Raw genomic sequence first — 25,645 nt, 5'->3', positions numbered from 1 at the left:
TAGGTAGAGCAGTCATTCCTTTTTCATGAAAGGACTCAAAATAGCACAGTGAAGGACTGAAGCTCCCCCAGGGGAGGAGGAGGGGGGCGATCAGGCTGCGAATGGGTCATCCGTAATTCACAACTGCGTTGCCTCACTGATTCTGTCCACCAGGAAACACTGGAAAACTCGAGTCTGATCCTGACTAGAATGAGGTGTTTCACGAGGGGGTTTGGAGCTGGAAGCAGCAAAATCTCTCTCCCAGACCACAGCTAGAAAAGCTACCCCTCTCCTTCATTTTAAAGGCCTGTTCTATCCCTTTGGGGGTCCTGAGCGTGCTTCCCTGACAAGGGAGATCCGATTTATACAAGCGCTACGTGCTCCGTGGAAGGGGTCACGAGCCTCCTGCTTCTCTCCCCTCATCACTTCTGTGTGAGTCAAGACTGGTTTTAAGGGTGGGGAGGTTTATTGGCAAGTTCACCTCATGAGTCAGAATGGTAAAAAAAAAAAAAAAAAAAGAGTAAAGTATGTTCCCTTCTCTGTGAGTCATTCTCCTGGTCTCGTCTGCAAAACAAGAACAGCGCAATAGCCAGGACTGAAGTTTTCAAGGATCTCTGTCTCATACTCTTTTATAACAGTTGTGTCATTTATACTTGGAGATGTCACGTCCCAACAAGCACAAGGTTGAAATTTCCAGCAGATGCAGTAGCCTAGACCAGCACACCGCTAACACTGGCTTAAGGGTACACAGCAGATGTCAGAAATCCCTCGTCACCAGCACTCGGAGCACAGCATTGACTGAACAGAGAAGGCACATCATTAAGATGTGCCTGCTCTCTTTGAAACTATCCGTATAACTGGAGTTTAGGAAGGAGGATGTTGGTTCCAGCACAGTAACACCAAATCACATCAGCTTCCTCTATTTATTTCAGTGTAATCAGTACACAGCTTCCAGGTTAAAACTTCGTCAGACGAGCTCCCCCAGCTGTAGTGGCAACACTTGCTGCTGAGGGATTTGAATTGTTTTTGCTTTAAAATAAAGGCTAGTGGAAGAATGTGTGTATTACACCAAGGTCACCATTACAAGAAGCAGCCCAGTTAGGTATCACTTAAAAATATAGCAACTAGAAGTACTCTAATACTATTACTCAAATATAGAGTATAACTGGTGTGCTCTTGTGAATAAATATATTACAGTCCAGACAAGAGAATGCATAAGGAACAAGATGTGAGAAGAGGCTGAGGTTTACAAGTCAAGTGTTCAAAGAGGCTGAGAGATTTTCACATGAAAAAGCAGAGAGAATAGAGTTTGGCTCAAGATACTCAACAGATAACTGTGTCCTTGAAGGAAATAATAATCAATGCCCTATTTTAATACGCTGCCAGGAAAAGATATTATCTGACTCAGAAATCCTTGTTCTGAGATAGTTTCTACTATTAACAAAGCAAGTGGTTGTTAAACACCCAGCACAGGAAAGAATGGCCTGCATCAAATCCCGAGCAGATGCCAATTAGCAGTTGTTAATGCACAGAATGCCAGAGCCTAAGGGTGCAACAGGCCCCTGATGGCAGCACCGAGTATGGAACCGTGCTCTGGGGGAGGCAGCAGGCCCAGCTGTGTCCCCAGAGGTGCCCTGCATCAGAAACAGTGCACAGGTACAGCTACTCTGGGAGGCACCTTCTAATAATAATTCCTGTGGTAAGGTCAGGACAGAAAAGCTTAAAGAGGAATAGTTTTACAACTTGGAGTAGACAGGAAAACCATGAAATTATACAAAAATAAAAATATTTCAGGCTGTAGTTAAAATACGCAATCTGGATATAGCAGGTATAACCAAACACCCTGCTACTAATGTACAGCAGTACATTAGTGCAGTGCACAACTGCCCCATAAAGTTACAAAATATTTTAATAAGCTCCACTACAAAATAATAAAGGTATTCATTCATTCAGAACACAGTTCCAGGGTAGCAGTGTATTCCAGATATCCTCCGTGGGTTTTTTGTTAATATAATTTACACATTTTGAATTTCAAGTCACTCTTCATTTCTCCCCAGAAGGAGAAAGGGGAGAAAATACAATAAGGTCACTGAATGCTTCAGCTGCTGCAAACTTCTGGGCTTTGCTCTTGACTGGAGTGAAGGGAAGCTCAGCATCCAGCATGGGCTGCGGGGGAGAGATCAGAGTGTGAAGTATTTGTTTGAGGAACAGTTATCTGCTCTGCAAAACAGCACTGGGATGACACACAAAAGCAGCTAATGGCAAATTCCCCTTTCTCTAACGACATCTGTCTCACCACCAGACCAACGGTAATTACTGTCGGGCAACTGCTTAGGTATTGTAGGTGCCTGCCTGCTTCACTTTTGTGGGACAAAAACTAGCAGAAAATGCTCTTGACAAGGGGACAGGAGGAGCGTGCAATTCTCCTGCCTCTCACTCAGTTCTGCGGACACACCGCAGCTTTAGAATAAGCAAAGCACCGATCTGGGGGGCAGAGCTGAAGCCTGCAGCGATTCAGTAGATGCAAGTATACTAAAATGTGCTTGCTTATGTAAGATACTCTTTCAAAGCAATGGCTGCAGGTCAAAATCATGTACCACTGTAAATACTGTGGCTCTCCCAACAGACATTTTGCAAGCTTGTTTCCAGAAATAAAATAAGAAGTGGATATGTGGTCCATTTTGAAGACGCTCATCACTAAGTAAGTAATCCATATTTTAAAAAGGCTTTTTCACAAGACCCAAGAAACTCTACATCCAAATTCTTTTAACAATTTGAAAGTTTTTGCACACCTGCTTTTCCCTGTTAAATCTTACTTCCAGCTCTACAAGTTAAAGCTATAAAAAAAGGGATGGGACAGACCTGAAAAATTCCAAGGAAGTGGAGGAAAAAGACCAGGCCTTTCATTATGTTGGTAAATACAAGAAAATCCACAAGAAATATTATTTAAAGGATCAATCTGTTAAGAATCAGACATTCTTCTATTTCAATGAAGATGTCTCAATTCATCCTACACTCGTGAGGAATAACAGTGTGAGCCTGAGCAGGGAGACAGGAATCGTGGCTTGTATTTAAAGTAAGTTATATGAACCGGCTTGATAACATCTTGCAGAGTTTAGTTTACTTCGTGCAGTAAGTGATTCTGTAGGAAAGCTTAACAGTACTGTAACAGGCTGATTGTCTTAGTCAAATAAACCTGAAGGTCAACTTACCAAAGGATTTCTGCCAATGGATGTCAAATCACTACATGAAACATCTGAAAAACAAGAATATTTCAATTTTTTGAAAAACAGGTATTGTTTTCTGCATTTACTGAAAAAACCAAACCCTAAACTGTATTTACTTCTACTTGAAGCCTTTTACATTAGCTTTCTCCTTCACATATCACATGGAAACTCTACAGAAAAGCCCAAGGGGCACTGTTTGCTCACGTGCAAGTCCTACTAAAGGAGGTTTTGCTAACAGCATACAGAGATTAACCAGGCTACAATGACAGCGATTTCAAAGAGTAATATTTAGACCTCCATAAAACTTTAGAATAAACATAAGGCCCCAGCAATACCACACAAACTGTACTAAGCAGCTTTAAGATAGGCACCTGTTGGATGTATTTTTGGTTCTCCAGAGTGATTAAAGTTAGTTTCTGGGCAGGTCTCCTTCTCTGGGCTGCACATGACAATATCTTGTCCTTGTTGTTCTGCAGCAGATAGTTCCATCTCTTCCATGTCATCCGTTACTTTTAATTCACTGCTAGAATTTTCCAGCACCTGGAAAAGAGGAATTTTAACTGTTCCATGCTCTCTGAGACGCTAAGATGTCTGCAGTAGCCAAAAGGAAAGCATCAGTGAAATCAGACATGAGGCAGCACCGATGACATGAGGAAGCTTTCTTATTTTCTGTTTTGTCTGCAATAAAAGAAAGTTTGCCAGCTTTTGATGCAGAAAGCATGAAGGTGAAAAAGTAGCCAGGACATTCAAGGGATCTGCATTTACAGCAAGCAGCATGTTCCTGTCATGTCACACCAAGTCCATACACCTAATCTGTAGTTTTTATGGACAATTCAGGAGAGACAGATTTTAACTCCAGGCACAGTACAAAGCACAGGCAGGACAAGGCTCGCAGCTTAACACATGAACTATTTCCCAAACACCATTGTAAGCTTGATAATCTCTTAGTATAAAGGAAGTTCTTCCACATGGAAGATTTTGAACTTCAGCTTCAACTTCCCAAAACATTCTGAGGATGTTCTCTTCTGAGGAGACTTTACCTGAAGAAAAACCGATCAGCAACAATGAAAGTTAAAGATTACCACAGTTTTCCTCAGAGAGCGACATCACCAACAAGTGATTTCTCATTTGATAGGGAAAGGTTGAAGTAAAAGGCATAAGAACAAATTAGTAATCAAGATTTAAAAAGAAAAAAAATATATACACACACAAGGTGTGTGTGGGGGCGGGAACTGCTGTAGTCATGCACAGATCTAAACAGTAATAAATAAAATCAAGATACTTCTTTTCCAATGAAAGGTACTGAAGGATGATTAACTGCAAAGCACTGGCCTTCACTGAGTAGCACAGTATTATCTAAACTATGAAGTCAGCATTCCTTGTTTTTTAAGGCTACTTAAATGTAGGCAAGTCACCAGGTCCTCAGACATTTTCAGGGCATGGACTTCTGAACTCTGATACTGGTATTAGTAACACTGCTCTTGCTATAAATTTAAACAATATACAATAAACTTTAAACAGCCCAGTGCTCTGCTACAGCAGCATGAGGACCCAGAGGGCTAAATACCACTGTTGCCTTTAGTCATGGTGCCCAAATGCAAAAACATTTAAAAAAAGAAAAAAAAAAAAAAAATCACACCAGAAAACAGGTAGTGGATTCAAGGAACATTGCTTGCCCAAGCGGCAAGTGTCATCATACAGCAGCCAACAAAAGGTGGCTCCCAGAGAGCTGGACAAGGTCCCCAAACTGCAGCAGTCGCCACCTATGTCCACACTGAGACGGAAAAAGCACCAGCCTGAGGAATACAGAAGGTATCTCGATGAGGATTTGATCAGAAATCCAAGTGTCTGGGGCTAATAAAGTTTATTTTTTTTGCACGTGAACTGTGCATGACTTACCTCAGTCCCCTCTGCTGTGCCAGCAGCAGGACAGTGGTGTTGTTCAACTGCAGAAACACTGAAAGAGAAACCAAAATGTTTTCATTCTTCTCAATCATCTTCAATCACCTTTCGACTTACCCAACCAACCTTACAATTCTGCAGTTATGCTTGTTTGGCGCTGGTCAACTCTATCAAATTTTCTGGGCAAAAAACAAACTTCTACCTCAGCAGTGAGATTAGATTTGGGCAAAGCTCTGAGTATTTGCTTGAGGGAAGGAAAAGTCACAAGGACTTTGCAACCTTTACCACTGCTAAATTGGAAGGTAACATTTAATGGGTATTATATTAATTCTTTCAGTTAAAACTATAAAATTGTTTGTACAAAGTTAATTAAAAGCTGCCTTAACTTGTCTACCTTTGTTCAAGAAAACCACCAGGAAGTTCTTCCAGTAAGGGAGTTTTTCCAGTGGGAAATTGGTGCATTTCCAAATTTTGTGCTGGGTGGAAGCCTTTGAGCACTGGTGTTTGTTTTGCAGTTGTATCCTCAGGGTTATGAAGAACAGAAGGGATGCTCCGAAGCAAAGCTCTACTGGATGATCTTGGGGTGGCCAGTTTTCCAGAAGTGCGTGGGGAAGATCCAAGAGGTGTCTTTGAAAGCAAACCTGAAAAAGTGTGTTTAATGTTTCATTACTACAGCAGTTTCCAGAAGATGAAATTAAATGTTTGCTTGGATTCTAGCTAGGAACACTGTTGTTTTCTGCTTGGTGAATTGTCTTATACAAATATTACATTGAAATCTTATATACACTGAAAGAAGAAATTGAAAAAAGCTGACAAGAGTAGGTCAGTAAGTACAAAACTACTTTAACTCCAGCTAAGTGACTTAGTAATGACTATCCCTTCACTAAGAACCTGAAATAATGAGACTTGCTGTTCTTAACAAGTCCATCTGGTGAAAGCTGTCATTAATTTCCATCTTTCACAGTAGGTAATTTTAATAGAATGAAGAAGACAGATTCAGAATCGATTTTTTATAACAGATTCTCTGCTAGAGCTTGCTTAAACCCAGCGATGCTCAAAGCTTTTCAGAAGGTCTTCTCTACTAACAAGAGGCATATGAAAAAATTGCTAGTCTTGAGATGAGGAAAGAGATCTACTGGGAAATTCAAAGTCAATTTATGAGCTAGAAATAAGAGAGAAGCAGAATGGTTCCCAAAGAATCAAGGATTACTGAAAATACTGGCTTCACATAGATTGTGATAAGACAGATACTGAAAATAAAGTTGTATTTTGAGCATCTGCTCAGAAAACCTATTAAACAGCTTTTATAACAGACTGGAATATGTTACAATCTTGTGGAGTATGAATACAGATTAAGAGTATACTTTTTTTGCAGCTTTAAAGGCAGCACTGCAAGAGATTTAGTTTAAAAAAAAAATCCAATTCCTGTGGTACAAATAGAGGACATTAGCCTGCATTGACTTTGATGAACAGGTTCATCAACTAAGTCTGGGAACACTCAGATTAAAAACTTCATTGTTAAACACGTGCTGAAAAAACATGAAGCAACTGCTTTTACCTCTGTCTGAGCAGTGATTTCATGTTGCCATAATCACTCAAACCAGTACATTCATGCAGAACGGTTTCCTTTGGACCCCTGATGTAATTAACCACTAGTTAAATATTGTGTCCGGTACTGAAGTTGTATCCAGTATAAACATCATCATTCTTCTCCCCAGTGCAACTGGTTAAACTCTCTTCAGTACTTTCAGGTCACAGAAATCATGATTAAGCTTCACCCACCTGGAAAGGTTTTCACAGGGCTTTCAATTCTGAAAAATCCTGCTTCAAAAACCACTGTTTCTACTTCTGGCAGCTTCTCCTGATGTGGACCATCAGCAGCACCGTCATGATTCATTTTAGCCCTCATAGCTGCTTTTACAGCAGCGAGCCGGTTTCGGGCAGCAGTTCTTCCAGCTGCTCCCAGCTTTGGTTTGGACACCCCATTTGGAATAGTCGTCTTCTGAAATGGTAAGAAAGTCTCGGTCACATCTGGAAGCTTCGGACAGAAGCAATTGCACATGAACATCTACAGAGCTGCTGGTCACACACAGAGACCGCAACAGGCAAGAGACATGCTGGAGGCAAAGTCCCCATTCATCTCCAGAATGTCCTGGACTGCCATTCAGCTATTAAGGTTAGTTTGTGATGACAATGTTAAGGATTTTTCCTACTGAGTCTACAGTTCAGAAATACTCAGCACAACTTTTTTTAACAACTCCAGTTAAAAACAGTGGGATACAGGGACTCCTAGTGGCAGGGAGATAAAGTAACTGCAGGACAGACACCAGTCAGCCAGTGAAGACTCTCCTGGCTTTCAATTTTTCAAAGGAAGTTTTGTGTCTTGTACCATCTGTAGGGTTCTGACATTTACCAGCAGCTCACACAGACTACATTCCCTCCAGTTTCCTGTGCCTGGAGTTTCTCACCAACCTTCATATCGTTTTCACAGAATCATTCAGGTTGGAAAAGCCCCTTGGGATCATCGAGTCCAACCATCAGCCCTACTCTACAAAGTTCTCCCCTACACCACATCCCCCAGCATCTCATCCAACGACCCTTAAACACATCCAGGGATGGTGACTCCACCCCCTCCCTGCGCAGCCTATTCCACTGTCTGACCACACTTTCTGGGAAACATTTGTTCCTCATGTCCAGTCTGAACCTCCCCTGTTGCAGTTTAAAGCCGTTCTCTCTTGTTCTGTCACTAATCACCTGTGAGGAGAGACCAGCACCAACCTCTCTACAATGTCCTTTCAGGGAGCTGGAGAGAGTGATGAGGTCTCCCCTCAGCCTTCTCCTCCTCACACTCAACAGTCCCAGCTCCTTCAATCGCTCCTCACAGGATTTATTCTCCAGGCCCTTCACCAGCTTTGTTGCCCTCCTCTGCACTCACTCCAGCACCTTGAGATCTCTCTCGTATTGAGGTGCCCAAAACTGGACCCAATACTCCAGGTGTGGCCTCACCAGTGCAGAGCACAGGGGGACTATCACCTCCCTACTTCTGCTGGTCACACTATTTCTAATACAAGCCAGGATGCCGTTGGCTTTCTTGGCCACCTGGGCACACTGCTGGCTCCTGTTCAGCTGCTTGTCAATTAGAACCCCCAGATTCTTTTCTTCCAGACAGCTCCAGCCACACCTCCCCAAGCCTGTAGCCATGCAGGGGGTTGTTGTGGCCCAAGTGCAGGACCTGGCACTTGGCCTTGTTGAAGCTCATGATTTTCGTGATTAGTTGAGCAGTCTCAAGGAACTGGATGCAGTTTTGGCAACGTGAATATGACCTGATGTTCAGTCATTAGAAGCAATTACGTATTCCAAACCAAAGAGTAGTTAAAATAGCTTTTATTAAAGCAATAACTTATTTTGGATAGTGTCAGATCCATCTGTGCTTAAACTACTAGTTTAATGCTACCCATGGTGCTGTCTTAATGGGACGCCATTATAATTTAGCACTCACTGTTCAAAACTGTCAGTCACTGCCAAACTTCTGTGTGGTTTCCTTTTCAGTCAAGTTAGTGCCAACGCCAGTAGCCCAGACAGTGTTCTTCATCTTAAGGGTAAATTTCTATTCTAAATTTAATAGATTTGCCTTACTAGCACAGAGTCCAACGACTCCAAAAGAGTCAATTGTTAATTCTTAGTTCTAATCTTCTGAGCCAAAAGAGGCAACTAGCATTACCAACAGCAACTAATACAAGTGCACTTGAGAGATGCAAGGGAGAAGGGCGCATCTTGAGAGGAATTTCACTGAATTTTTACACATTAACATCTAAAGCAGACAGATGAGTAGGACTTTAGAACGAACTTCCATTTAAGAAGAGTATTCATTACTGCAATAGCAGCTTACTAGTTATTCTAGATAACTCTGTTGCATCTCGATGCCTTGAGAGACACACTTTAAGGGCTATTCATACCTTGACAATTGCTTTGGTTGGGACATCAAGTGGTTGCCACTCATTGTCTTGAAGCTTCTTCAGATTATCAAATTTTTTGTTCACATCTTTGATCTATTGGAAAGCCGAGAAAAGTCCGAGTTTAATTTTCAAGACTTAGTAGATTCACAATAGAACAGCGTTTCATAAAAATTTAAGCATAGTTATGCATTTAAGTACTTTTGCTTTAAATACAGAAGCAAATTAAGCCACCAACTGATATAAAGTATTCAATGTTCTCATACAGTTGACATGAAGGTTACACTACCATACACAAGCTTCAGATTAGGTGACAAGACTGGTCTCATTTCTGTAGTTAGTAGGGGAAGCGTGGAATTGTTCAGTAAGATCTAACATCTAAAATGAAGGAGCTGGTTTACAACCTGTTCTTGTACTGAACTTAAGCACTTGGACAATGGTCACATTTAAGGAATGTAAAAGAACACATTGCATAACAGTCTTTATCCAAACAAGCACGAGTCTTCCATTATGTAGGAAACACACCATGCAAGCTTGTTTGCTCTTTTAAACTGCTGGCCTGAACAGCTTCCTGACGCAATCCCTGCTTGCTCGTGACAAACGAGCTCTGCAGCATCACCTCCTCCCTGACTGATGCTCAATACAACAGGCTCTGTAAGGGAGGCACTTGCCTCATTTGCTAGTAAGGCCACACAAGGCTTATTTACGTACAGCAGATCAGTCACTGAAGTGACAACTCCTTTACATCCTCCCTGAAACTCAGAGGACACAAACAAAAACCAAATGCAAACAGGGACAGAGTGAGCAATTCTGTAACTTGAAGTTTATCTAAAGGAAAAGGTGGGGAGGCTCAGGAGAAACTTGAGCTGATACCTAGTAAGCATAGGTAAACACTGTTTTTCAAGTTACTGGTTCTAACAAAGTTGCCTTCAAATATCTCTGAAGCAGCAGATCAATCCCTTCTGCTTTCTGGAGGGAATTCAAGACCTATGACTATGACCTTAACAATAAATCCATCTTTGCATTTAATTTAACTAGTTACAAGTACCTTTGTTGAATCTGATTTACAAATACTGTCAAGAGCCCTTTTGATAATTTAGAATGTTATATTTCATTCTGAAACCAATGGAAGCATCAACTGAGAAAGAGAGATGAATGTTTTCTACCACCTAAGCTCACCCCTAAATAAGGTGATTGTAGTTTCTGCATTATTATCATACTGAAGCATGGAACCCCTATTTTTCAGGTGAGCTCCAGAAATTTTCCAAAAGCTCCCAGCTTTTGGTCCAGGTAGACATCGTGACTGTATCCTCACTCCTAACCAGAATAAGACTTGGCTACAGGCCTTCATTCCAGAGAAAAACAAAATACACAGCCCACAAGAAGACACTACAGATGAACTCGTCTATGAATTATAAATCATAGCATACCAACTGGTACTATTCACTGTCAGAAAGTGTTAAACAAGGACCTACATTTTTTACATTTATTAAAAAAAATCAGAATCCAAATAATCAAAAAACAAATAAATAGTTTCAATCCATTGTTTGTAAATAACATCAACTTTATTCTAGTAGGTTAACATGCAAGTACATACCTGAAAATTAACCATATCCCAAAATCCATCCAAGTCTGCACACGTCGTTTCTTTTTCCCCTCGTTTAAATTCACAATTATCCACCAGTCCTTCAAACTGTTTAAACCTTTCTGCTATGAGTAGCCTTGTCTGACCAACTGTGGTGCGAATTAGATCTTTAGCTGATAGCAACAAGAAAACAATAAATGAAGTTCATTTTAGAATAATCCATTATTTCACAATTGATTTAAATAAGTATTTAAAGAGCCTGGAATCTGTTTATCGTTCATCTATTGCAGGCCTGCAATACGATTCAGATGAAGTATAGCTATCCACTGAACTGCTCTAAACTGGCTGCTTTCAAAAAAAGTTATTATCTCTAAGTCTTTAAGATAAACATTGATAAGTCATCTCATTTTCCCAGACAAGGACACTTATTCTACATTAAAACCTAATTTTATTTTAAAAAAAAATCAGCTTGGTTAAAGTTCATACATTTAAATACACTTTAAACTGACGACAGAAAAGCTATTTTAATATGCACTTTGCTCACTTTACTGTCAGCCACTATGAAGTCAAGTACTACACATAAGTTTTAGCATTAGGAGATAAAGCATGCCTTTGTCTTGAGGCAGATACAGCTCTAAACTTTATCTAACACAACTTTTACTAAGTGCTGTAGACAGTGCTATTTTGCAAATATGGTCAGATACATGTACTTCCCTCTGTCCCCTTCAGCTGCCATAACACCCCTTCTAGTGCCTATTACAGTTTAGACTTACCATCCTCTGGAATATCCAGCTCAAATTTTCCATCCCACTGGAGGCACTGAGACATCAGCCTCTCTGTCTCAGACCGAAGAATGTTTCTAAAAATAAAGGCATAGTGAAAAAATAATGTTTTTGAAGAATTTTCTAACTGCTGTCACTACTTGTGACTGTTCATGGTTACTACCTTTCTGCTTTCAGAGAAGCTACACTGTCTTTGAGCAGAGGCCATTACATTATTTCAGTTTGCTGACTGGCTGAGATGCAACTTTTATTCTACAGCTTTCAAGCTTGTGTTCCTTAAGACAAGGTATAAGTCTCCAAAATTCTATATTCTTTACTTGCACTAACACAAGAGGGGAGATAGGAATGCGTGCCTACTCAGGTCACTGCCGACAGGCACCAACCACCATAAACTAATCTTCACGAGATGTCTCGTCACTCAGATGAAGGGCCTCCGAACAGACAACAGGGAAGCAAAAGAGATGAACACAAACCTGAAATAGGGCACACCGTGCTCTTCCTCTCTTACATCATCTGACTTCATTTCAAGTGCTGTTGTATCTGGAGAGACAGGAATTCTTTCATTTGATCTCTGAACGGAAGTTTTCTCATCTGATTCACTTGCTGAAAAATACGAAAGGCATTTGTTCAGAATCTAGTAAAACCTAGAAACATTAGAACAATAAACTAAATGTGAACCTCCTACCTTTTTCTTCTTTCAAACTTGTCGTGGTTTGCTGTTCTTGAATGCCTTTATCAGCACGTGAAACTTGACTTTTTAAATTAGGCTCTTGTGCCTCAGTTTCACTGGATTTTTCAGTTATATTACTGGAAACAAACAAAAAGTACATTTAGAGTTAAGAGACACTGAGAAACGGACATCAAATATGGCCAAATATACAGAAATGCACAATCTAGAAGGCAATCCTACACACAATGCTAGAGAACTCAAGCAAATACTATTGAAATGAATAAATCTGTGCAGAGATATATATGGCACAGTCTCCAATATATGGAGCTGCTCTACTTCTAAAGCATAGGCAGAATTCTGGATGACATTGTTTTCTCTGGTGTTGTTATTAAGTCCACATTTAAGCAATGATAGCAACCATGAAGATCAGGTGTTTCAACATCACAATTTGTTACACAGGGAATCGCTATAGCAAGATGATGGTTTCTCTGTCATCACAGAGAGGTTCACTTGCATTTTAGGCCCTTAGAAGAAAGACACTTACACTGGAGATTTAGAAAAATCCCAGAAGGCAACAGGTGTCAAAAATGCACTTGCCCTAGAAGGACTCATGGGCGTAACTTTGTAGGTCGCTAATCCATTTAATGGCTGAAACACAAAGTTTTGAGGTGCAAAAGAGCGTGTTCTGGGTCTCCCTGGAGCTGAATTGTTTTTGTTTTCCTCTGAGGTTTGTTCCTGTTGAAGTTCTACTGACACTGAATGTTTAGAATCAGCTGCAGAACTTTTCATTGCTGGATCCAGCTGAGCTTTTTTATCCACTTCAAGTTTAGAAGGAATTATCTAGAACAGCACAAACAGACAAAGCAAACAACTCCATTATCAAATCAATTAAGTGTTTACTACAGGCATGGGTGACTGTCTGAAAGCCATCTGGAAGGGAAGAGTTTCAGGCAAGTTGCTTTCTACAATACTATAAGTGTATAGAAGTCATGATTTACCAACAGGCCCAACGGGTTTTGACACCTGCAAATCATTCTAGCAACAGGGGTGGCACTTCACTACGAGGAACGCAACAATCCACTGAAGGGGCTAAAGTAGCAAAACACCTCACCTACCAAAACAGTAATTCAAATTAGCAAATGCTTGCTCTCACTGCTAGAAAAAAATGCTTTAAGGTGATAAGCATCTCGAGAGCAGAATTACTGGCTCCAAATCCAACTAGGCCTCTTGAATAATCACAGTTTCTACACATACTCTAATCCAAAGACTGAAGAATAAGCTAAAATAAGCTGATAGCTGAGGAATGCAGCCCAAGACAAGTGCAGTTAGGACCACAGAATGTCATTAAAAGAGGAGGAAAAAGTTAATAAGTTGAAGTCACACTCCTACGAGTGACCAGATAGTCATACAGAACACATTTCTGAGATACCTATATTGAGATACTGTTAGCTCAAACCAGCCAAGAGATTGTTTTTCACTAAAATATGCATCTTCAATCCATGAAATTCTTGTTATACTTTAGACAGCCCTGCTTGGAATGTAAGCCTTGAATTCAACTTTTAACACACTTCTTGTAACGAGATGACTGAGGTTACAGCAAGAGTTTACCCACTGGCAGCACCAACCAACTCCTGCCTGCAAAGAGGTACTTACCCAAGCGAAGATGCAAGTGCCTTTTACCTCCTGCCAGTGTTTGTGCGTGACTGAAACAGTTTCAAGACAATACGAGAGCACAGCTGCAGTTATGGAAACAGGAGTAGAGATGGGAGGCGTGAGGGAGACACAAGGTGAGAGGGAAGACCAGAGTGCAAAGAAGGAGAAAAATCATTGATAGTTCTCACACAGGACTGTCAGAACACAAATGCCTACACAAATTGTTTGGGAGCCTCGTTGGAGGGCTACGATGAATTCACAGTGCTGAATCTATGCAGGGGCAGAAAAGTTTTCTTCTAGCAGTGACACTAAGAACCACAATGACTGTCTTTAATTATGATAAATCATGTCTACCTTGCAGAGAATAACATTTTCAGCTTTATTTTTTTGTGGTTCAAAACCTAAAAATGCATTTATTTCTTAGCTTCTAGGTCTCTTATCATTACCTGAGCAGGAAAAGGATACATTCAGAGCATGTTTAAAAAGGAATGAACTGCACAAAAATTACAAATGCTAGATAAAACCAGAAGAACAGGCCTTTTTTTTTTACTAGTTAAAACATCAGACATGAGATATGTCATGTAAGAACTTCCTGTCTTAATTTAAATCATTGTCCAGATCTTGACTAGTAAGTCATCCATATAGGCACTAAATTTGATCTTAATTTTAAAAATATGGCAATATAAATACATACAGCTTCTTCCCAAAATCTAGATTAGTGAACTTACTACTTCTGTGCTTGAACATAAGTATATTTAAGCTACAATTACACTGTTATTGGATCTTAAACTGGTTTTATTGCTTTTCCATTTCAAATATTAAATGACCTACCTCCATGATGTCAGGTTTGATGGCTTTCTTCTGCTTTCCTACATTTGCCGTCTTTCTCTGTGACTGGTTACCTAGAATGAGAGAAACGCCCCGAAGGTCACAGAGGCATCCGATTAAGATAATCTTTCCCCAAAAGATTGCCATAAAAGTCCAGTGGCTAAAGGCAGGGAGAGATTTGTTTCTTGAGTGGGAGGTGGCTAGAGGGCAAACACCTAATTGCAGAAGTTCATTCAAAAGAAAACCTGGCCTAGGATCTAACAGCCTATTAAGAGATATATCACCTAGAAAGGAAAACAGATTCATGAAGTCATTAGTCTTTAGATGATGTCATATACTAAAAATAAAAGTCACCTTATTTCCTTAAAGGCTGAAGAGATATTGTCAAGCCAATTTGAGTTCAGATTTTTAATTGCTATATGGCATATGATTCCTGTTGGTGAATTGAGACTGACACTAGCAAAGCTGTGCTTTCAGCCTAGGGGTTAACTTCCGTCATATATAATACAAGGGACACTGCAGAACATTCTAGAGAATATCCTGAGAACAAGAACATATACTGAAAATTCCCCCTTCATCATGTTCCTCTGTTCTAGTAAACAGGCAAACGCGGACAAAGAGAAATTCCTGACCTGAAGAACACAGGCTCTCATCTCTTCCAGAGCGTTCCTGATCCCAGACTTAATAATCACATGTCCTTAAACAGTGGTACACCAAACTGGCAAATCTTTACCAGTTCTGGTTTTGTTCCTTCAGTTTATAATTACCATATGGATATTGATGCTCCACACTGACAGATTTTATGGGAAACTGTCCAATGTTGGTTTCAACATCTTGATTTAAATATTGCAACAGAATTCCAGATGAGAGTCTAAGTGATATAGTGTATATGAGAGTCTAAGTGATATAGTCCTTTTCTTACCTGACAATTTGGCATGATTTACATACAGTTTATCTGTTCAAGGGAGGTAGTTACACAGCAGAATGTAGTGTGTTAAGACAGTTCGGGACAAGCTGATAACATATCTCTACAGCACAACAGAGCACCTGAGCAAGATCTTAAAGACAACAGAGCTGTCTTAGTATATCATTTGACAATGAGTCTAACAGCAGCATATACACATACGTATGCTGTTTCCAGTGCTCACTTATCCAGTACTAGATGGTATCTCTTTACAGCACACTATTCCAAATACTTATATATCAGACTTCAGCTACACAAGCAGGGCTATATTCACTACCACACTTACCAGCAGTAGCAGCAGTAGCTGTTTTCAGCACCTGCCTAGCTGCAGAGGCGGCTGCTCTGGTGATTCTTACATCTGAGGCTGTCTGGGTTGCAGTCTGCAACACTGTAAGAAACATGAATTCCAGAGATTGGAAGCTTAAAAAGGAGCTGCACTCAAATTATATAACTAGTTTACATTTTGCAGAAATCAAAACCTAGCAATTATCAGTTGCATTAGTCAAGCAGAATCAACAGGGTCTGGTTTTTGGGGTTTTTTTTTGTCAGTTCAGTGCAAAGCAGTGCTAAACATGGACAGCACAGCTCAGCCTTGGCATCACGGCAATGCTCTGAAGGATCCTGATGGAAGATGGGTTTGTTGTACAGTAGTACCTCCAGGAGCATCAAGGTACCAGCGTGCTAGATGCCACGTACAAAGCTTAAAGAACCCTTCTCAACGTTCCCTTCAATCAGAGTCAACATCATCCCCATTTTACAGATGAAGCTTTCTAGAGTCATAACTTGCCGTGGTTATTTGCACAGCTGGAAGCTTAAGCAAACCATCCGTGTAACAAAGTGATGCCCTGGTCATTATATCAAAGTATTCTAATGATTGAATTTAATGTAATTTAACAAAGTATTCTTAAGACAAATTGTCCCTGAAATATTTTCTAAAATATGACAAGTTCGTGCACTCTATTACCCACCTTAATAATTTTCATCTTTGTATTTAATACTGTTTCTAATATTTCAAAAATGATAGCATTCTCCAGCACAGAAAAATTTAACAGGAGTTCTTTATTTCATACCCTCCCTTTCTACATCTGCCTGAAATCTAGTAGCCCCACTTGGTTACCATTAATGCTATTCATGTTTTTAACATCAAGATGCAATTCTGTGAAAGCTAGAATGACAAGTTGGGAAAGAAAATACTAGATAACTAACTACACCATTTAATTTATCCAAACATTCACTTTCCCAACACTTTTATACTAGTGTTTAAATACATGTAATGCATATTCTTGATTCAGCACAGAAGGAATAATCAAGTCTAGTGGATAACAATTTTTCAAAAATTAAATGTTTTAATTGTTATATCAAACACTGATAACACCTTTTCAGTATTCACTGAATGCACTACTGAAATTTATTTAAATAAAGGTCTGCTGCTTGCTGATTTCATTAAGTTAGTGACGTGAAAGTCATTTCACTCTGAATTAGTGAATATCTTGCATTAACATCAATATTCCACATGACTTAACCTTATCTACTTAAGGCACCGGACATCACTACTGTTGGGAAGAATTTCTAATCAAAAGCATTCTACTCCCTTAAAGGTGTCATGGGTTGGTTTCTTTTTCGTTGTTGTTTTCTTAAGAAATATATGTAACTGTCACATAGGAAGTGACAGATACAGAAGGGGCTGTTGTAAAATATGAAAACCTAAGATTGCACTTGTCATTTACTGAAGAAGACAATCACACATTTACTCAGTTGCTCTAGTGTGCATCAGAAGGTTGGGCTCCTGTCTCCAACATTACGTGCTAATGTGCTTTACCAGTAGGCTATCCTTTTACAAACCTTTCTCAATGCTGAGTTACACAAGCAGTTTCATTTAGAGACCACAGACAGCAGCATATTTTCTGTACAGACAGAAAAAAGACTTCACTGAAAATATTTACAGCTCCTACAACCAGCTATTTTTCAGGCTACTCACAATACCAAGGAAAATTCACATTTTACTTGTCAGCTATTCTTCATCTTTCCACTTGCTCTTCTGTAACAGCAGATAATTCTTCTTCAAGACACCCTGAAAGCTCTGCACAGCCCCAGATGCTAAGGCTGCTTGCAGTCATGCGATTCTGCCTACTGACCTTTTTCTTTTCCCTTTCCTCGGGTGAACAATCAGTAACCAGGACGGCTCATATCCTGCATTCCATTTCCCCCAGCCTGGAGGCAAGGAGTTTATGCGATACCTAGAGCCACAGGTTTGATAATCTGCCAGCTGCTGCCCTTGTCATAGTTTGTAGGAACAGCCGTCCTAAAAACTCCTCCTTGTTTCCTACACCTAAAAATGTACTGCGATCTCTCCCAGAGATGTTCCTTGCCTCCTTTCCATAATGTCACAACTACTGACCCAGGGGAAAAAAAAAAACCAAACAACAAAAAACCCCCCAAAACAGCCACATCCTTTCAGATTCAGATGTAAGGATCATACTAGTTTCATACCTTTCTCTTTTTCAGCCGCTTTGGCTGTACTCATCTGTTTACGTCCTGCTTGTGTAGGGCGCACACTATGTCCATTGGCAGATACCTACAAGAGAAGATAATTTTGTGTGAAGTGTCAAGTTTCCAGAAATTAAGCAGGCTAATTTCTTTCCTCATCTTTCTATCCTAGGCTCCAGTAAAACAAATCGTCAAATAATTTGGCACAAAAGGCTTTAAAAAGTAAAGAGAAATTAATGATAACTAAAATAGCTCAGTTTAGACATGTGTTAACATGCATTATCCAACTAATCAAGGATTTGTCAGAAAAAGAATGAAGAAAAATATTTCAGAAAGTTTCAGTTTACTGTCAATCTAGTTACAAATACTGCCGCATCTGAGTACACATTACTTACTTTAAAATTCAGTTTTCAGGAAAAAAAAAAAAAAATCAATATTAACTCAGTTGTCCCTTTGCAAAGTTATGACTGGAAATTGTTCAAACGCATTCAAGTTTTGTAAGGCAAAATTGCCAGATTCAAAAGATAGCTTTTTACAGATTACTGCTGGTGAAATTCCTCAGCAAAACCTACTTTTTTTATACAAGTAATAGCAGAAGGGACTGCCAAGACTCACAGTAAAAATATGCTAACATTGAAGTGATTTTTGAGTGAAGAATGAACTGACTCTTCATAATCTGCATTCATGACAGACTTTCTGCATTCAAGGCAGATGCACTGGTTCTCCAAGCCAAAACCAAAGTACGTAACTTCAGTCTCACTGCTACCTCTATTCGTATTTGCAGTCCCTGATGACTACAATATTTTGCACTGAAAAACTGATGCAGAAGATCTGTGCACTTTTCTGTTTGCACTGACCTAATCAAACTCTCTGTAGTTCAGTTGAGCACGTTGCAGTCTATCAGCTTGCCAAAAGCTTTTCTGATCTAATTTGTCTTTCTCACCAGGAAAGCCACCTCAGAGACAGCACCCAACTTGTAAGCATACAACCCTAAGTTATGGTCTGAAGGATAATTGCATCCTTTTCTCTAAATATATTCACTAAAGTTTATATAAAACACAAACCGTAGAGTGCTTAGATGCAGTTGGTATCACAGTTTTTTCTTCTTGGTTCTTGGCCTTTGAACGAGTAATCCTCGCAGAGAAATCAGGAGCTGCCTGGAAACATCCCCAAGGAGACAAGAGTTAACATACTCCTTTTCCCCTGTCACTGTTAGAGTGGGCAAGAAGCCTAAGTGTGAAAAGCAACATGCTGGGGCAAAATGGGTCAAGTGTGTAATCTGAAAAACTTTCAAAGTCAAGTGGACTAAATAGGAACAAGTTACCAGTTCTAAAATGACTTAGCTGTTTCATTTGTGGATGAATCATTCCAGTTTTTGAACTGAGAACATTTTCATAAATACAAAAATCAACATATTGCTAGTACTATTTCCAGCTTTGTTTTAAAAAAATGAGACAAATTACTCCATTACTGTTTCTTATTATAGAATAAATATTTATAAATTATTTACAAAATAAACTGTTTCTTTGGCATAACATACACAATTTTGTATGCAAATATAAAGTTGAATATAGTATACTGCATATACTTAATTTAGGTATTTAATATTACTCTTATTACCTTTTCTCTTGGCTTCACTATCACTGGAACTTCAGGTACAAGTGAAAGAAATCCAGGAGCAGTTGGTCTATATAAGCCAACTTTAAACACACCCTTTTTTGCTTTCTCTCTCTGCTCTCTCAGTTTTCGAAGTTCCTTTTCTTCTTTATAGCGCTGGAGCATTTCCTTGCGCTCATTAATCTTCTTGGTGGCTGCATTTGTGGGTCGTTCTAAAGCAAAGATGGAAGACAGACATATTACAAAACCTTGAAGATATTTTTAAGCCAACAATAAGCAAGTCAGGAAATTTAAAAAAACCTTCTCCAAGCTAGAAGAGGGACATACTAAGTCAAAGAGCAGAAGACTGTCTGGAATCTGTGTCTGCAAGTTTCAATTAAAGTCTTACAGTGCAAGTACCTGTGATCTATTAGCTTGCTAAAAGCTTAGATTCTCTTAATTGTTTTCACCATTCCCACTAAAAGCATATTCAGCGGCAAATTTCAACTTACAAAAGCACTTCCCCAAATCTGCACCTGAGGGATACTGTAAATTCATATCCAGTTTACAGTGTACAGGCTGTTCCTGCAAGGTTACTAGTATTAAAGTTAACAGTTTAACTACTTATTTAGTTTATTTCTACCAGTTTCTCTATTCAAACACTTGTAATGTCATTGAAAGCTGAAGTTTAGGTCAGCTTTAGATACCAAAGGCTGCCTTAGGCTGAGAATAAAATGAGGCAGAAGTTATATGAAAGAATAAAACCATAAAATAATGACAAATTTGAATCACATGTCTATGTGAAAAATTCTTATCTACTTAGAAGTTAAAATTTATTGAATAGAATCAAGATTAAAATTTCTTAAATTTCATATTTGACATGATTACATAGGGATTGCACTCCTTCCTCCAATAATATTCTGCCAGCAAGATGCTGAAGGTGAAAACATTTCTAAAGAAATCTGTTAAGATTTTTAAAGATTAACTTAGTTCCTTAGACCATAAGCATCCAGGAGAGCCAGGGAGGCAGAATTCAGTATACATCCAGGCCCCATTTTCTGGGAGGAAAGATAAGTTGTCAAAACCCAGCAATTTTAAAAATAAAATTATACTATGCATCTACCCATTTATAATTATATATACCCAATTACAATATACAGTTACCCATTTCTAAGCATACTTTAAGCACATGACAGACACCAGTTATATGTTAGACGAGAGTTTAGATCAGGGGTTTTCACTTCAACGACAAAGCAATCATTAAGAGACTTCCCATTGACTATTAATAGCAAAATGCATTCTTCCTTTAGCTGCTGCAGACAAATCAGAGCAAAGCCTCAATCATATCACCGGGGCAGTGAGGAGGATAAAACTGTATTAAGGCTTTTCTTGATTTTCTTAACAGTTAGAAGAACTGGTAGACATTCTTAAACCTTTTCTTCAAATTAAAACATTGACTTCAGTGAGGTTCCTGTGATAATGTTACTAAAGCTACTTAAAGACATTTTTAATAATTTAAAAAAAGCTTTATAACAAGTCTTTACTTACTCTGTTTTACACTGTTCTCTTGAGAGCACATTTCACTTGTCTCGTTGAGTTGAGAAATTCCCCTCTCTTTTGAGAGCTGAACATTGACATCTGCCAATCCAAACTGCCTGCCCTTTTCAAACAACTTGTGTCTGTTCTCCTTCTGAAGCATTGATTTTCTGCGTGCAACTTTTGTTCTGAGGGTTTCTGTACTCAAATCCTTTTTGTATCGACTGGCAAACTGGGAGGTAGCAGCCATCTTGATGACCCTAGACAAAAATCATAATGATTAGGAAAAAAGCTGTCACATTTTGTTTTGCCCTTTTCATTAGTTTGCATGTTCCAAACAAAGCCCTAGGTTCTTCGTTTCTGTATGTGTACCAGAGAAAACTCTAATGACAATTTCAGTAATGATTCTTCATTATTTTTCTTTATTTTATGCATTCAAGGGGCTAGTTTGTTAAGCAGTCAACAAGTCTGACACAGAATTAGTAGGGGACACTGTGTCACTGCCAGGGTCTGTTTTCGACACAGATGTTTTTCATGTTAAGGAGACAAGCAAGTAAATGACAAGGTTGTAGGACAATACTTGGAAGCAACATTGCCACTGAGCATTTAGATTATACCCTATCTGATGGCAAGGCATTTTTGTCATGCAGCAGAATACTTAGCAACACTTCCCAACCGAGTTTCCAGGATGCAACTGCAATACAATAGCGTTCATTTCAAGCAGGATTTCTCCCTACTTTTTTAACCTGAGGAAGACTTAATGCAACTTAATCTTTACAGAACGGGTTGTGAGGCATTGGAATGGGCTGCCCAGGGCAGGGGGGGAGTCCCCATCCCTGGAGGGGTTGAAGAGTCGGGTTGACCCAGTGCTGAGGGATCTGGTGGAGTTGGGAACGGTCAGTGTGAGGTTCATGGTTGGACTGGAGGATCTTCAAGGGCTTTTCCAACCGAGATGATTCTGTGAAATGTTGGTTGGTCTGTACATGCTGTGCTAACAGCAGTGTAAAAAGCTCCATCCCCTGCAGCCTGTCTTGTTGAGGATTTCATGCTTTCTTCCTGGCCAGAGGTCAGGATCGGTTCTTGCAATCGGCCTTACTCCATCTGCCACCTCAAACAGGGTGCGTTAGAAATCTCATCCTCCATTACTTACAGAGAACAGCTTTACAGTAAGGAGGGTGACACAGCTAAACTAAATAGCCAGCAGTTATTCATTTACCAGTAAATTGGTCATTTACTAAGGTTCTTAATTTCAAGACAGCAAGCTTTGATCAGGCTAAAGGAATCATCAGTGAACTGGACAGAAACGATCAGCCTTGACTATGGGTGTACAGAATTTCTTAAAGTCAATTCCCTCCCCCTCCATTTGCTACCAAAAGCCAAAAACAACACCAGCAGCCTAACTGAAAACCCCAATGTCAGAAGAGTACCAAAACAAACAGAAAGAGTACAGAAATAAACAACATACTCTTAAACTGTATATACTTATGGAAAAAGCAAGCAAGGAGAGAATCTAAGCTATTACAAGAAGGAATACAAAGTCTGTTTGATACCATCACTGCTGGCAGTGGCAGCTCCTTATGTCCCACATTATGGCAGCATTCATGTACCAAGTAACTTGCACAGCACCAGCAGTACCTGCACAACCATATGGGAGTGCTTGGAATAGATGCTGGAGATAATGTATGAATCAGAAGTCTAAATGGGTATATTTTGCATCTTTTTTTTTCAATACATTCAGTGCTGCAGGAGAATGAAATGGTCAATGGAAGTTAAATGAGCAAAAAGGAATAAAAAAAATCAAAACTCAGTTCAAAGCACTCAAATCAGAGACTGAATCTCTTCCACATAATCCTGGAAGTGCTGGTGCATGTCAGTGCCACCCGATTTGTGAATATCTTACGTCCTAACTTTCAGAATTTGATTAAAGATGTCAGTTAATTAATAATAATTGCAAATGATCAGACTAACTCTACTCTAGTTGACAGGTCATACTTGCCTTCCTTTACATTTAAGTTGTTAAGGAAGGTTAATTCATGAGCATCTCCAATAATCACCTCTGAATGGATCCTGTTAGTAATTCCCACGGTATTACAGAAAGCCATGAAGAAAACAGTTAATGGGAATATATCTCTACTAGCTACCTCCTAGAAGAAGCAGGCTTTTTGAGCCTAGTGGATGAAAATCATTCCTGAAGGCAGCAGCTAGCACCAAGTATCTATACACATCCTTTGTGGACTTTCAGGACAAATTCCCTAAATTTACCTTTAACATGTTCTTTAAGTACAACAGCAATCCTTTCAAAGTGCACACACACTTTTTAAATCAGTGCCTTGATGGAAGGTAACATAACCTATACCCACAGAATATACATTGTTATTTATCAAGCAAGCTTACAGAAAGCTGCGTTTGCCTTAACCACTGATAAATACTTAACACATTTAAAGGTTTTTTTTATGCTCTACCTTCTACTTTGAACAATATTTTCCTAGTTATTGTAGTATAAATCCACTTAAGGCCTTCTCCCTTGAATAAGCCTCAAGAGCAAGTCATCTACATTTCAGTAAGTAATCCTGCAGAATTCATCTGAAACTTGAAGAAGACATAATATAAGCAGAGATACACAGAGAGCTTCCCACAAAGGTATTATCAACTCGCATCCCAGGTCAGCAAAAGCAATAGATTACCCATGACCTGCTTGGGCTCATTAAAAACGTTTAGGACATTGAGCATGCCATACATCAACTTAGGACAAAAACACCTGTTTCCTTTTCTTTCCAGGTTATGGTTTCTGAGTAGTACCTTGCCCAAACAGGAGTCTCAAAGATTAACTGGAATTTAAGTTGTCATAAACTCAAGTAAAAACTACTAGTAGGAAAGTGACAAAGGGCTTATACAAAAGAAAAGATTTGTGACCAGCCAGCACATACTACCAAAATTAAAGTTGAAAATTTAGAGAATTGACTTAAAAAAAAAAAAAAAAGAGGGAAAAGAGCCACTTTTGATCAGCAACACCACAAGAACCCAAGGATATGAAAATACGGATATGAAAAACATTTAGGTGCACCGTTAGCATTTTTAGCCTGAATAACGACAAAGCAGGAAGGGCAGACATCGCTACTTTTAAAGCGGGAACCCCGCAAGTTTAGGGGCTGAATAAAGTCTAGACTCAATGGTTTCGAGACGGGGCCCCTCCTGAACACCATCTTCCAGTCCCCTGCTTCCCATGGCGGCTCTGAAGGGCCGCCACAGGCTTTTCCCCTCAGCCCCTTCTCCGTCCCGCCTCGCCCTGTTCTCAGAGCAGCTCAGAAGGGACACCGCTGCCAGGACCCCAGGACAACACCCCCGCCCCGGGACCCCTTACAAGACCCATCCCCACCCCCAAAAAAAACCGCGCCGCCAGCCCCGCCATACCTGTGCCGACCCCCAACGCCACGCTCCCCTCAGCCCCCACAGCGCGGCCCGCCTCGGCTCACTTTCAAATCTCACATGACAACGCTCATTGGCCAGTCGCGGCCCGCCCTCAAGCTCTCATTGGCCCGCTCACGGCCGACCGTTGGTGGGCAGAACCGAAATCCCGGAGCGGGCTGTTTATTGGTCGCCCCTGATCGCCATGCTTGATCCTCATTGGCTGCGCTGAGCATTTTTTTTTTCCCCTCCGCACTTGCCGCTCATTGGTCGGTGGGGTACGGGAGGCGGGTCCTGCTGGGCGCTGAGGGCCGTGTGGGGGTGAGGCCTTCTCCTGGCGGCCCGCCCGCCCGCCCTGGGGGCGCTGCTCTAAGATGGCGGAGCGGTTGCCTGGCTGCGGGCGGGGGACGGCTCAGGCCGCGGCGTCCTCACGCCCCACGGGGACTTGGAGGCAGCGTGAGGGACCCGCGGGCCGCACATCGCCCTTCCAGGTGTATGGCCGTACCTCAGTGACCTGTCCGTGCTGCTTCCTGAGGAACCGCGGCCGCGTTTACATGGGCTTTAAGTGGCCTGGGGTTGTGCCGAGCCTTTCCTGCCCCCATATTCTCTCCTGTGTTTGCATCGTGCCTCCGGTTTGCTGAGCTGGATTGTTTTTAATCCGATTCCCATCTGCACGGCAATTTGTTCTGCGTTTGTTTAGGAAAAATCTGCAAAATTAAAATGCAAAAATGCTAAGGAAGAGACCAGCCACTTGGTGGCACTGCAAAAATGTAGACGGCATTTGAGAAAAGAGTGTTGCCAACCAGGAAACCGCTGAGCAGCAGGCGTGATGGTAAATAGCGGAGGACAACCTTACCTTGTGAAACAAAGACACTGACTCAAGAGTAAAGTTTTTTACTGTTAAGCAGGTATTCTTTATTAGCAGCGCTGGGGTCGCCCTGAGGATTCTCCACCATAAGGCTCCCCCGAGTTAGTGAGGGACATCAGTTTACATACATAAAAATCACGCATGTTCATTAGATTTTCTGGGAAGGGTTGTCTTATGATAAGGAGTTCTTGGAATGCATTTACATAAATT

At 40.3% G+C, this 25,645-nt stretch overlaps 1 protein-coding gene across 2 annotated transcripts; it reads right to left on the bottom strand.

Annotated features, from left to right (window-relative positions):
- Positions 1 to 888: 888 nt before the first annotated feature.
- Positions 889 to 24,584, bottom strand: DLGAP5 (DLG associated protein 5). Of its 2 annotated transcripts, none has more exons than XM_074869157.1 (19): positions 24,574 to 24,584; positions 21,175 to 21,422; positions 19,651 to 19,859; positions 19,095 to 19,187; positions 18,034 to 18,118; positions 15,830 to 15,931; positions 14,583 to 14,653; positions 12,643 to 12,938; positions 12,114 to 12,235; positions 11,902 to 12,031; positions 11,420 to 11,505; positions 10,659 to 10,819; positions 9,065 to 9,157; positions 6,891 to 7,110; positions 5,503 to 5,749; positions 5,106 to 5,163; positions 3,578 to 3,746; positions 3,192 to 3,235; positions 889 to 2,145 (listed from the first exon to the last, which is right to left on the bottom strand). In XM_074869157.1, exons 2-19 carry the CDS (start codon positions 21,410 to 21,412, stop codon positions 2,023 to 2,025), a joined length of 2,547 nt encoding a protein of 848 aa, XP_074725258.1. In that variant the 5' UTR covers positions 21,413 to 21,422; positions 24,574 to 24,584; the 3' UTR covers positions 889 to 2,022. The 2 variants fall into 2 exon arrangements, with proteins under 2 accessions (XP_074725258.1, XP_074725257.1); XM_074869156.1 differs by lacking the exon at positions 24,574 to 24,584 and adding an exon at positions 23,625 to 23,762.
- Between the last annotated feature and the right edge of the window lie 1,061 nt (positions 24,585 to 25,645).

Source organism: Strix uralensis, chromosome 4 (genome assembly GCF_047716275.1).
Source record: "Strix uralensis isolate ZFMK-TIS-50842 chromosome 4, bStrUra1, whole genome shotgun sequence".
NCBI classification, from domain to species: Eukaryota; Metazoa; Chordata; class Aves; order Strigiformes; family Strigidae; genus Strix; species Strix uralensis.
Note: the sequence above shows the minus strand (reverse complement) of the source record. Positions and strands in the feature narration are given on the sequence as shown.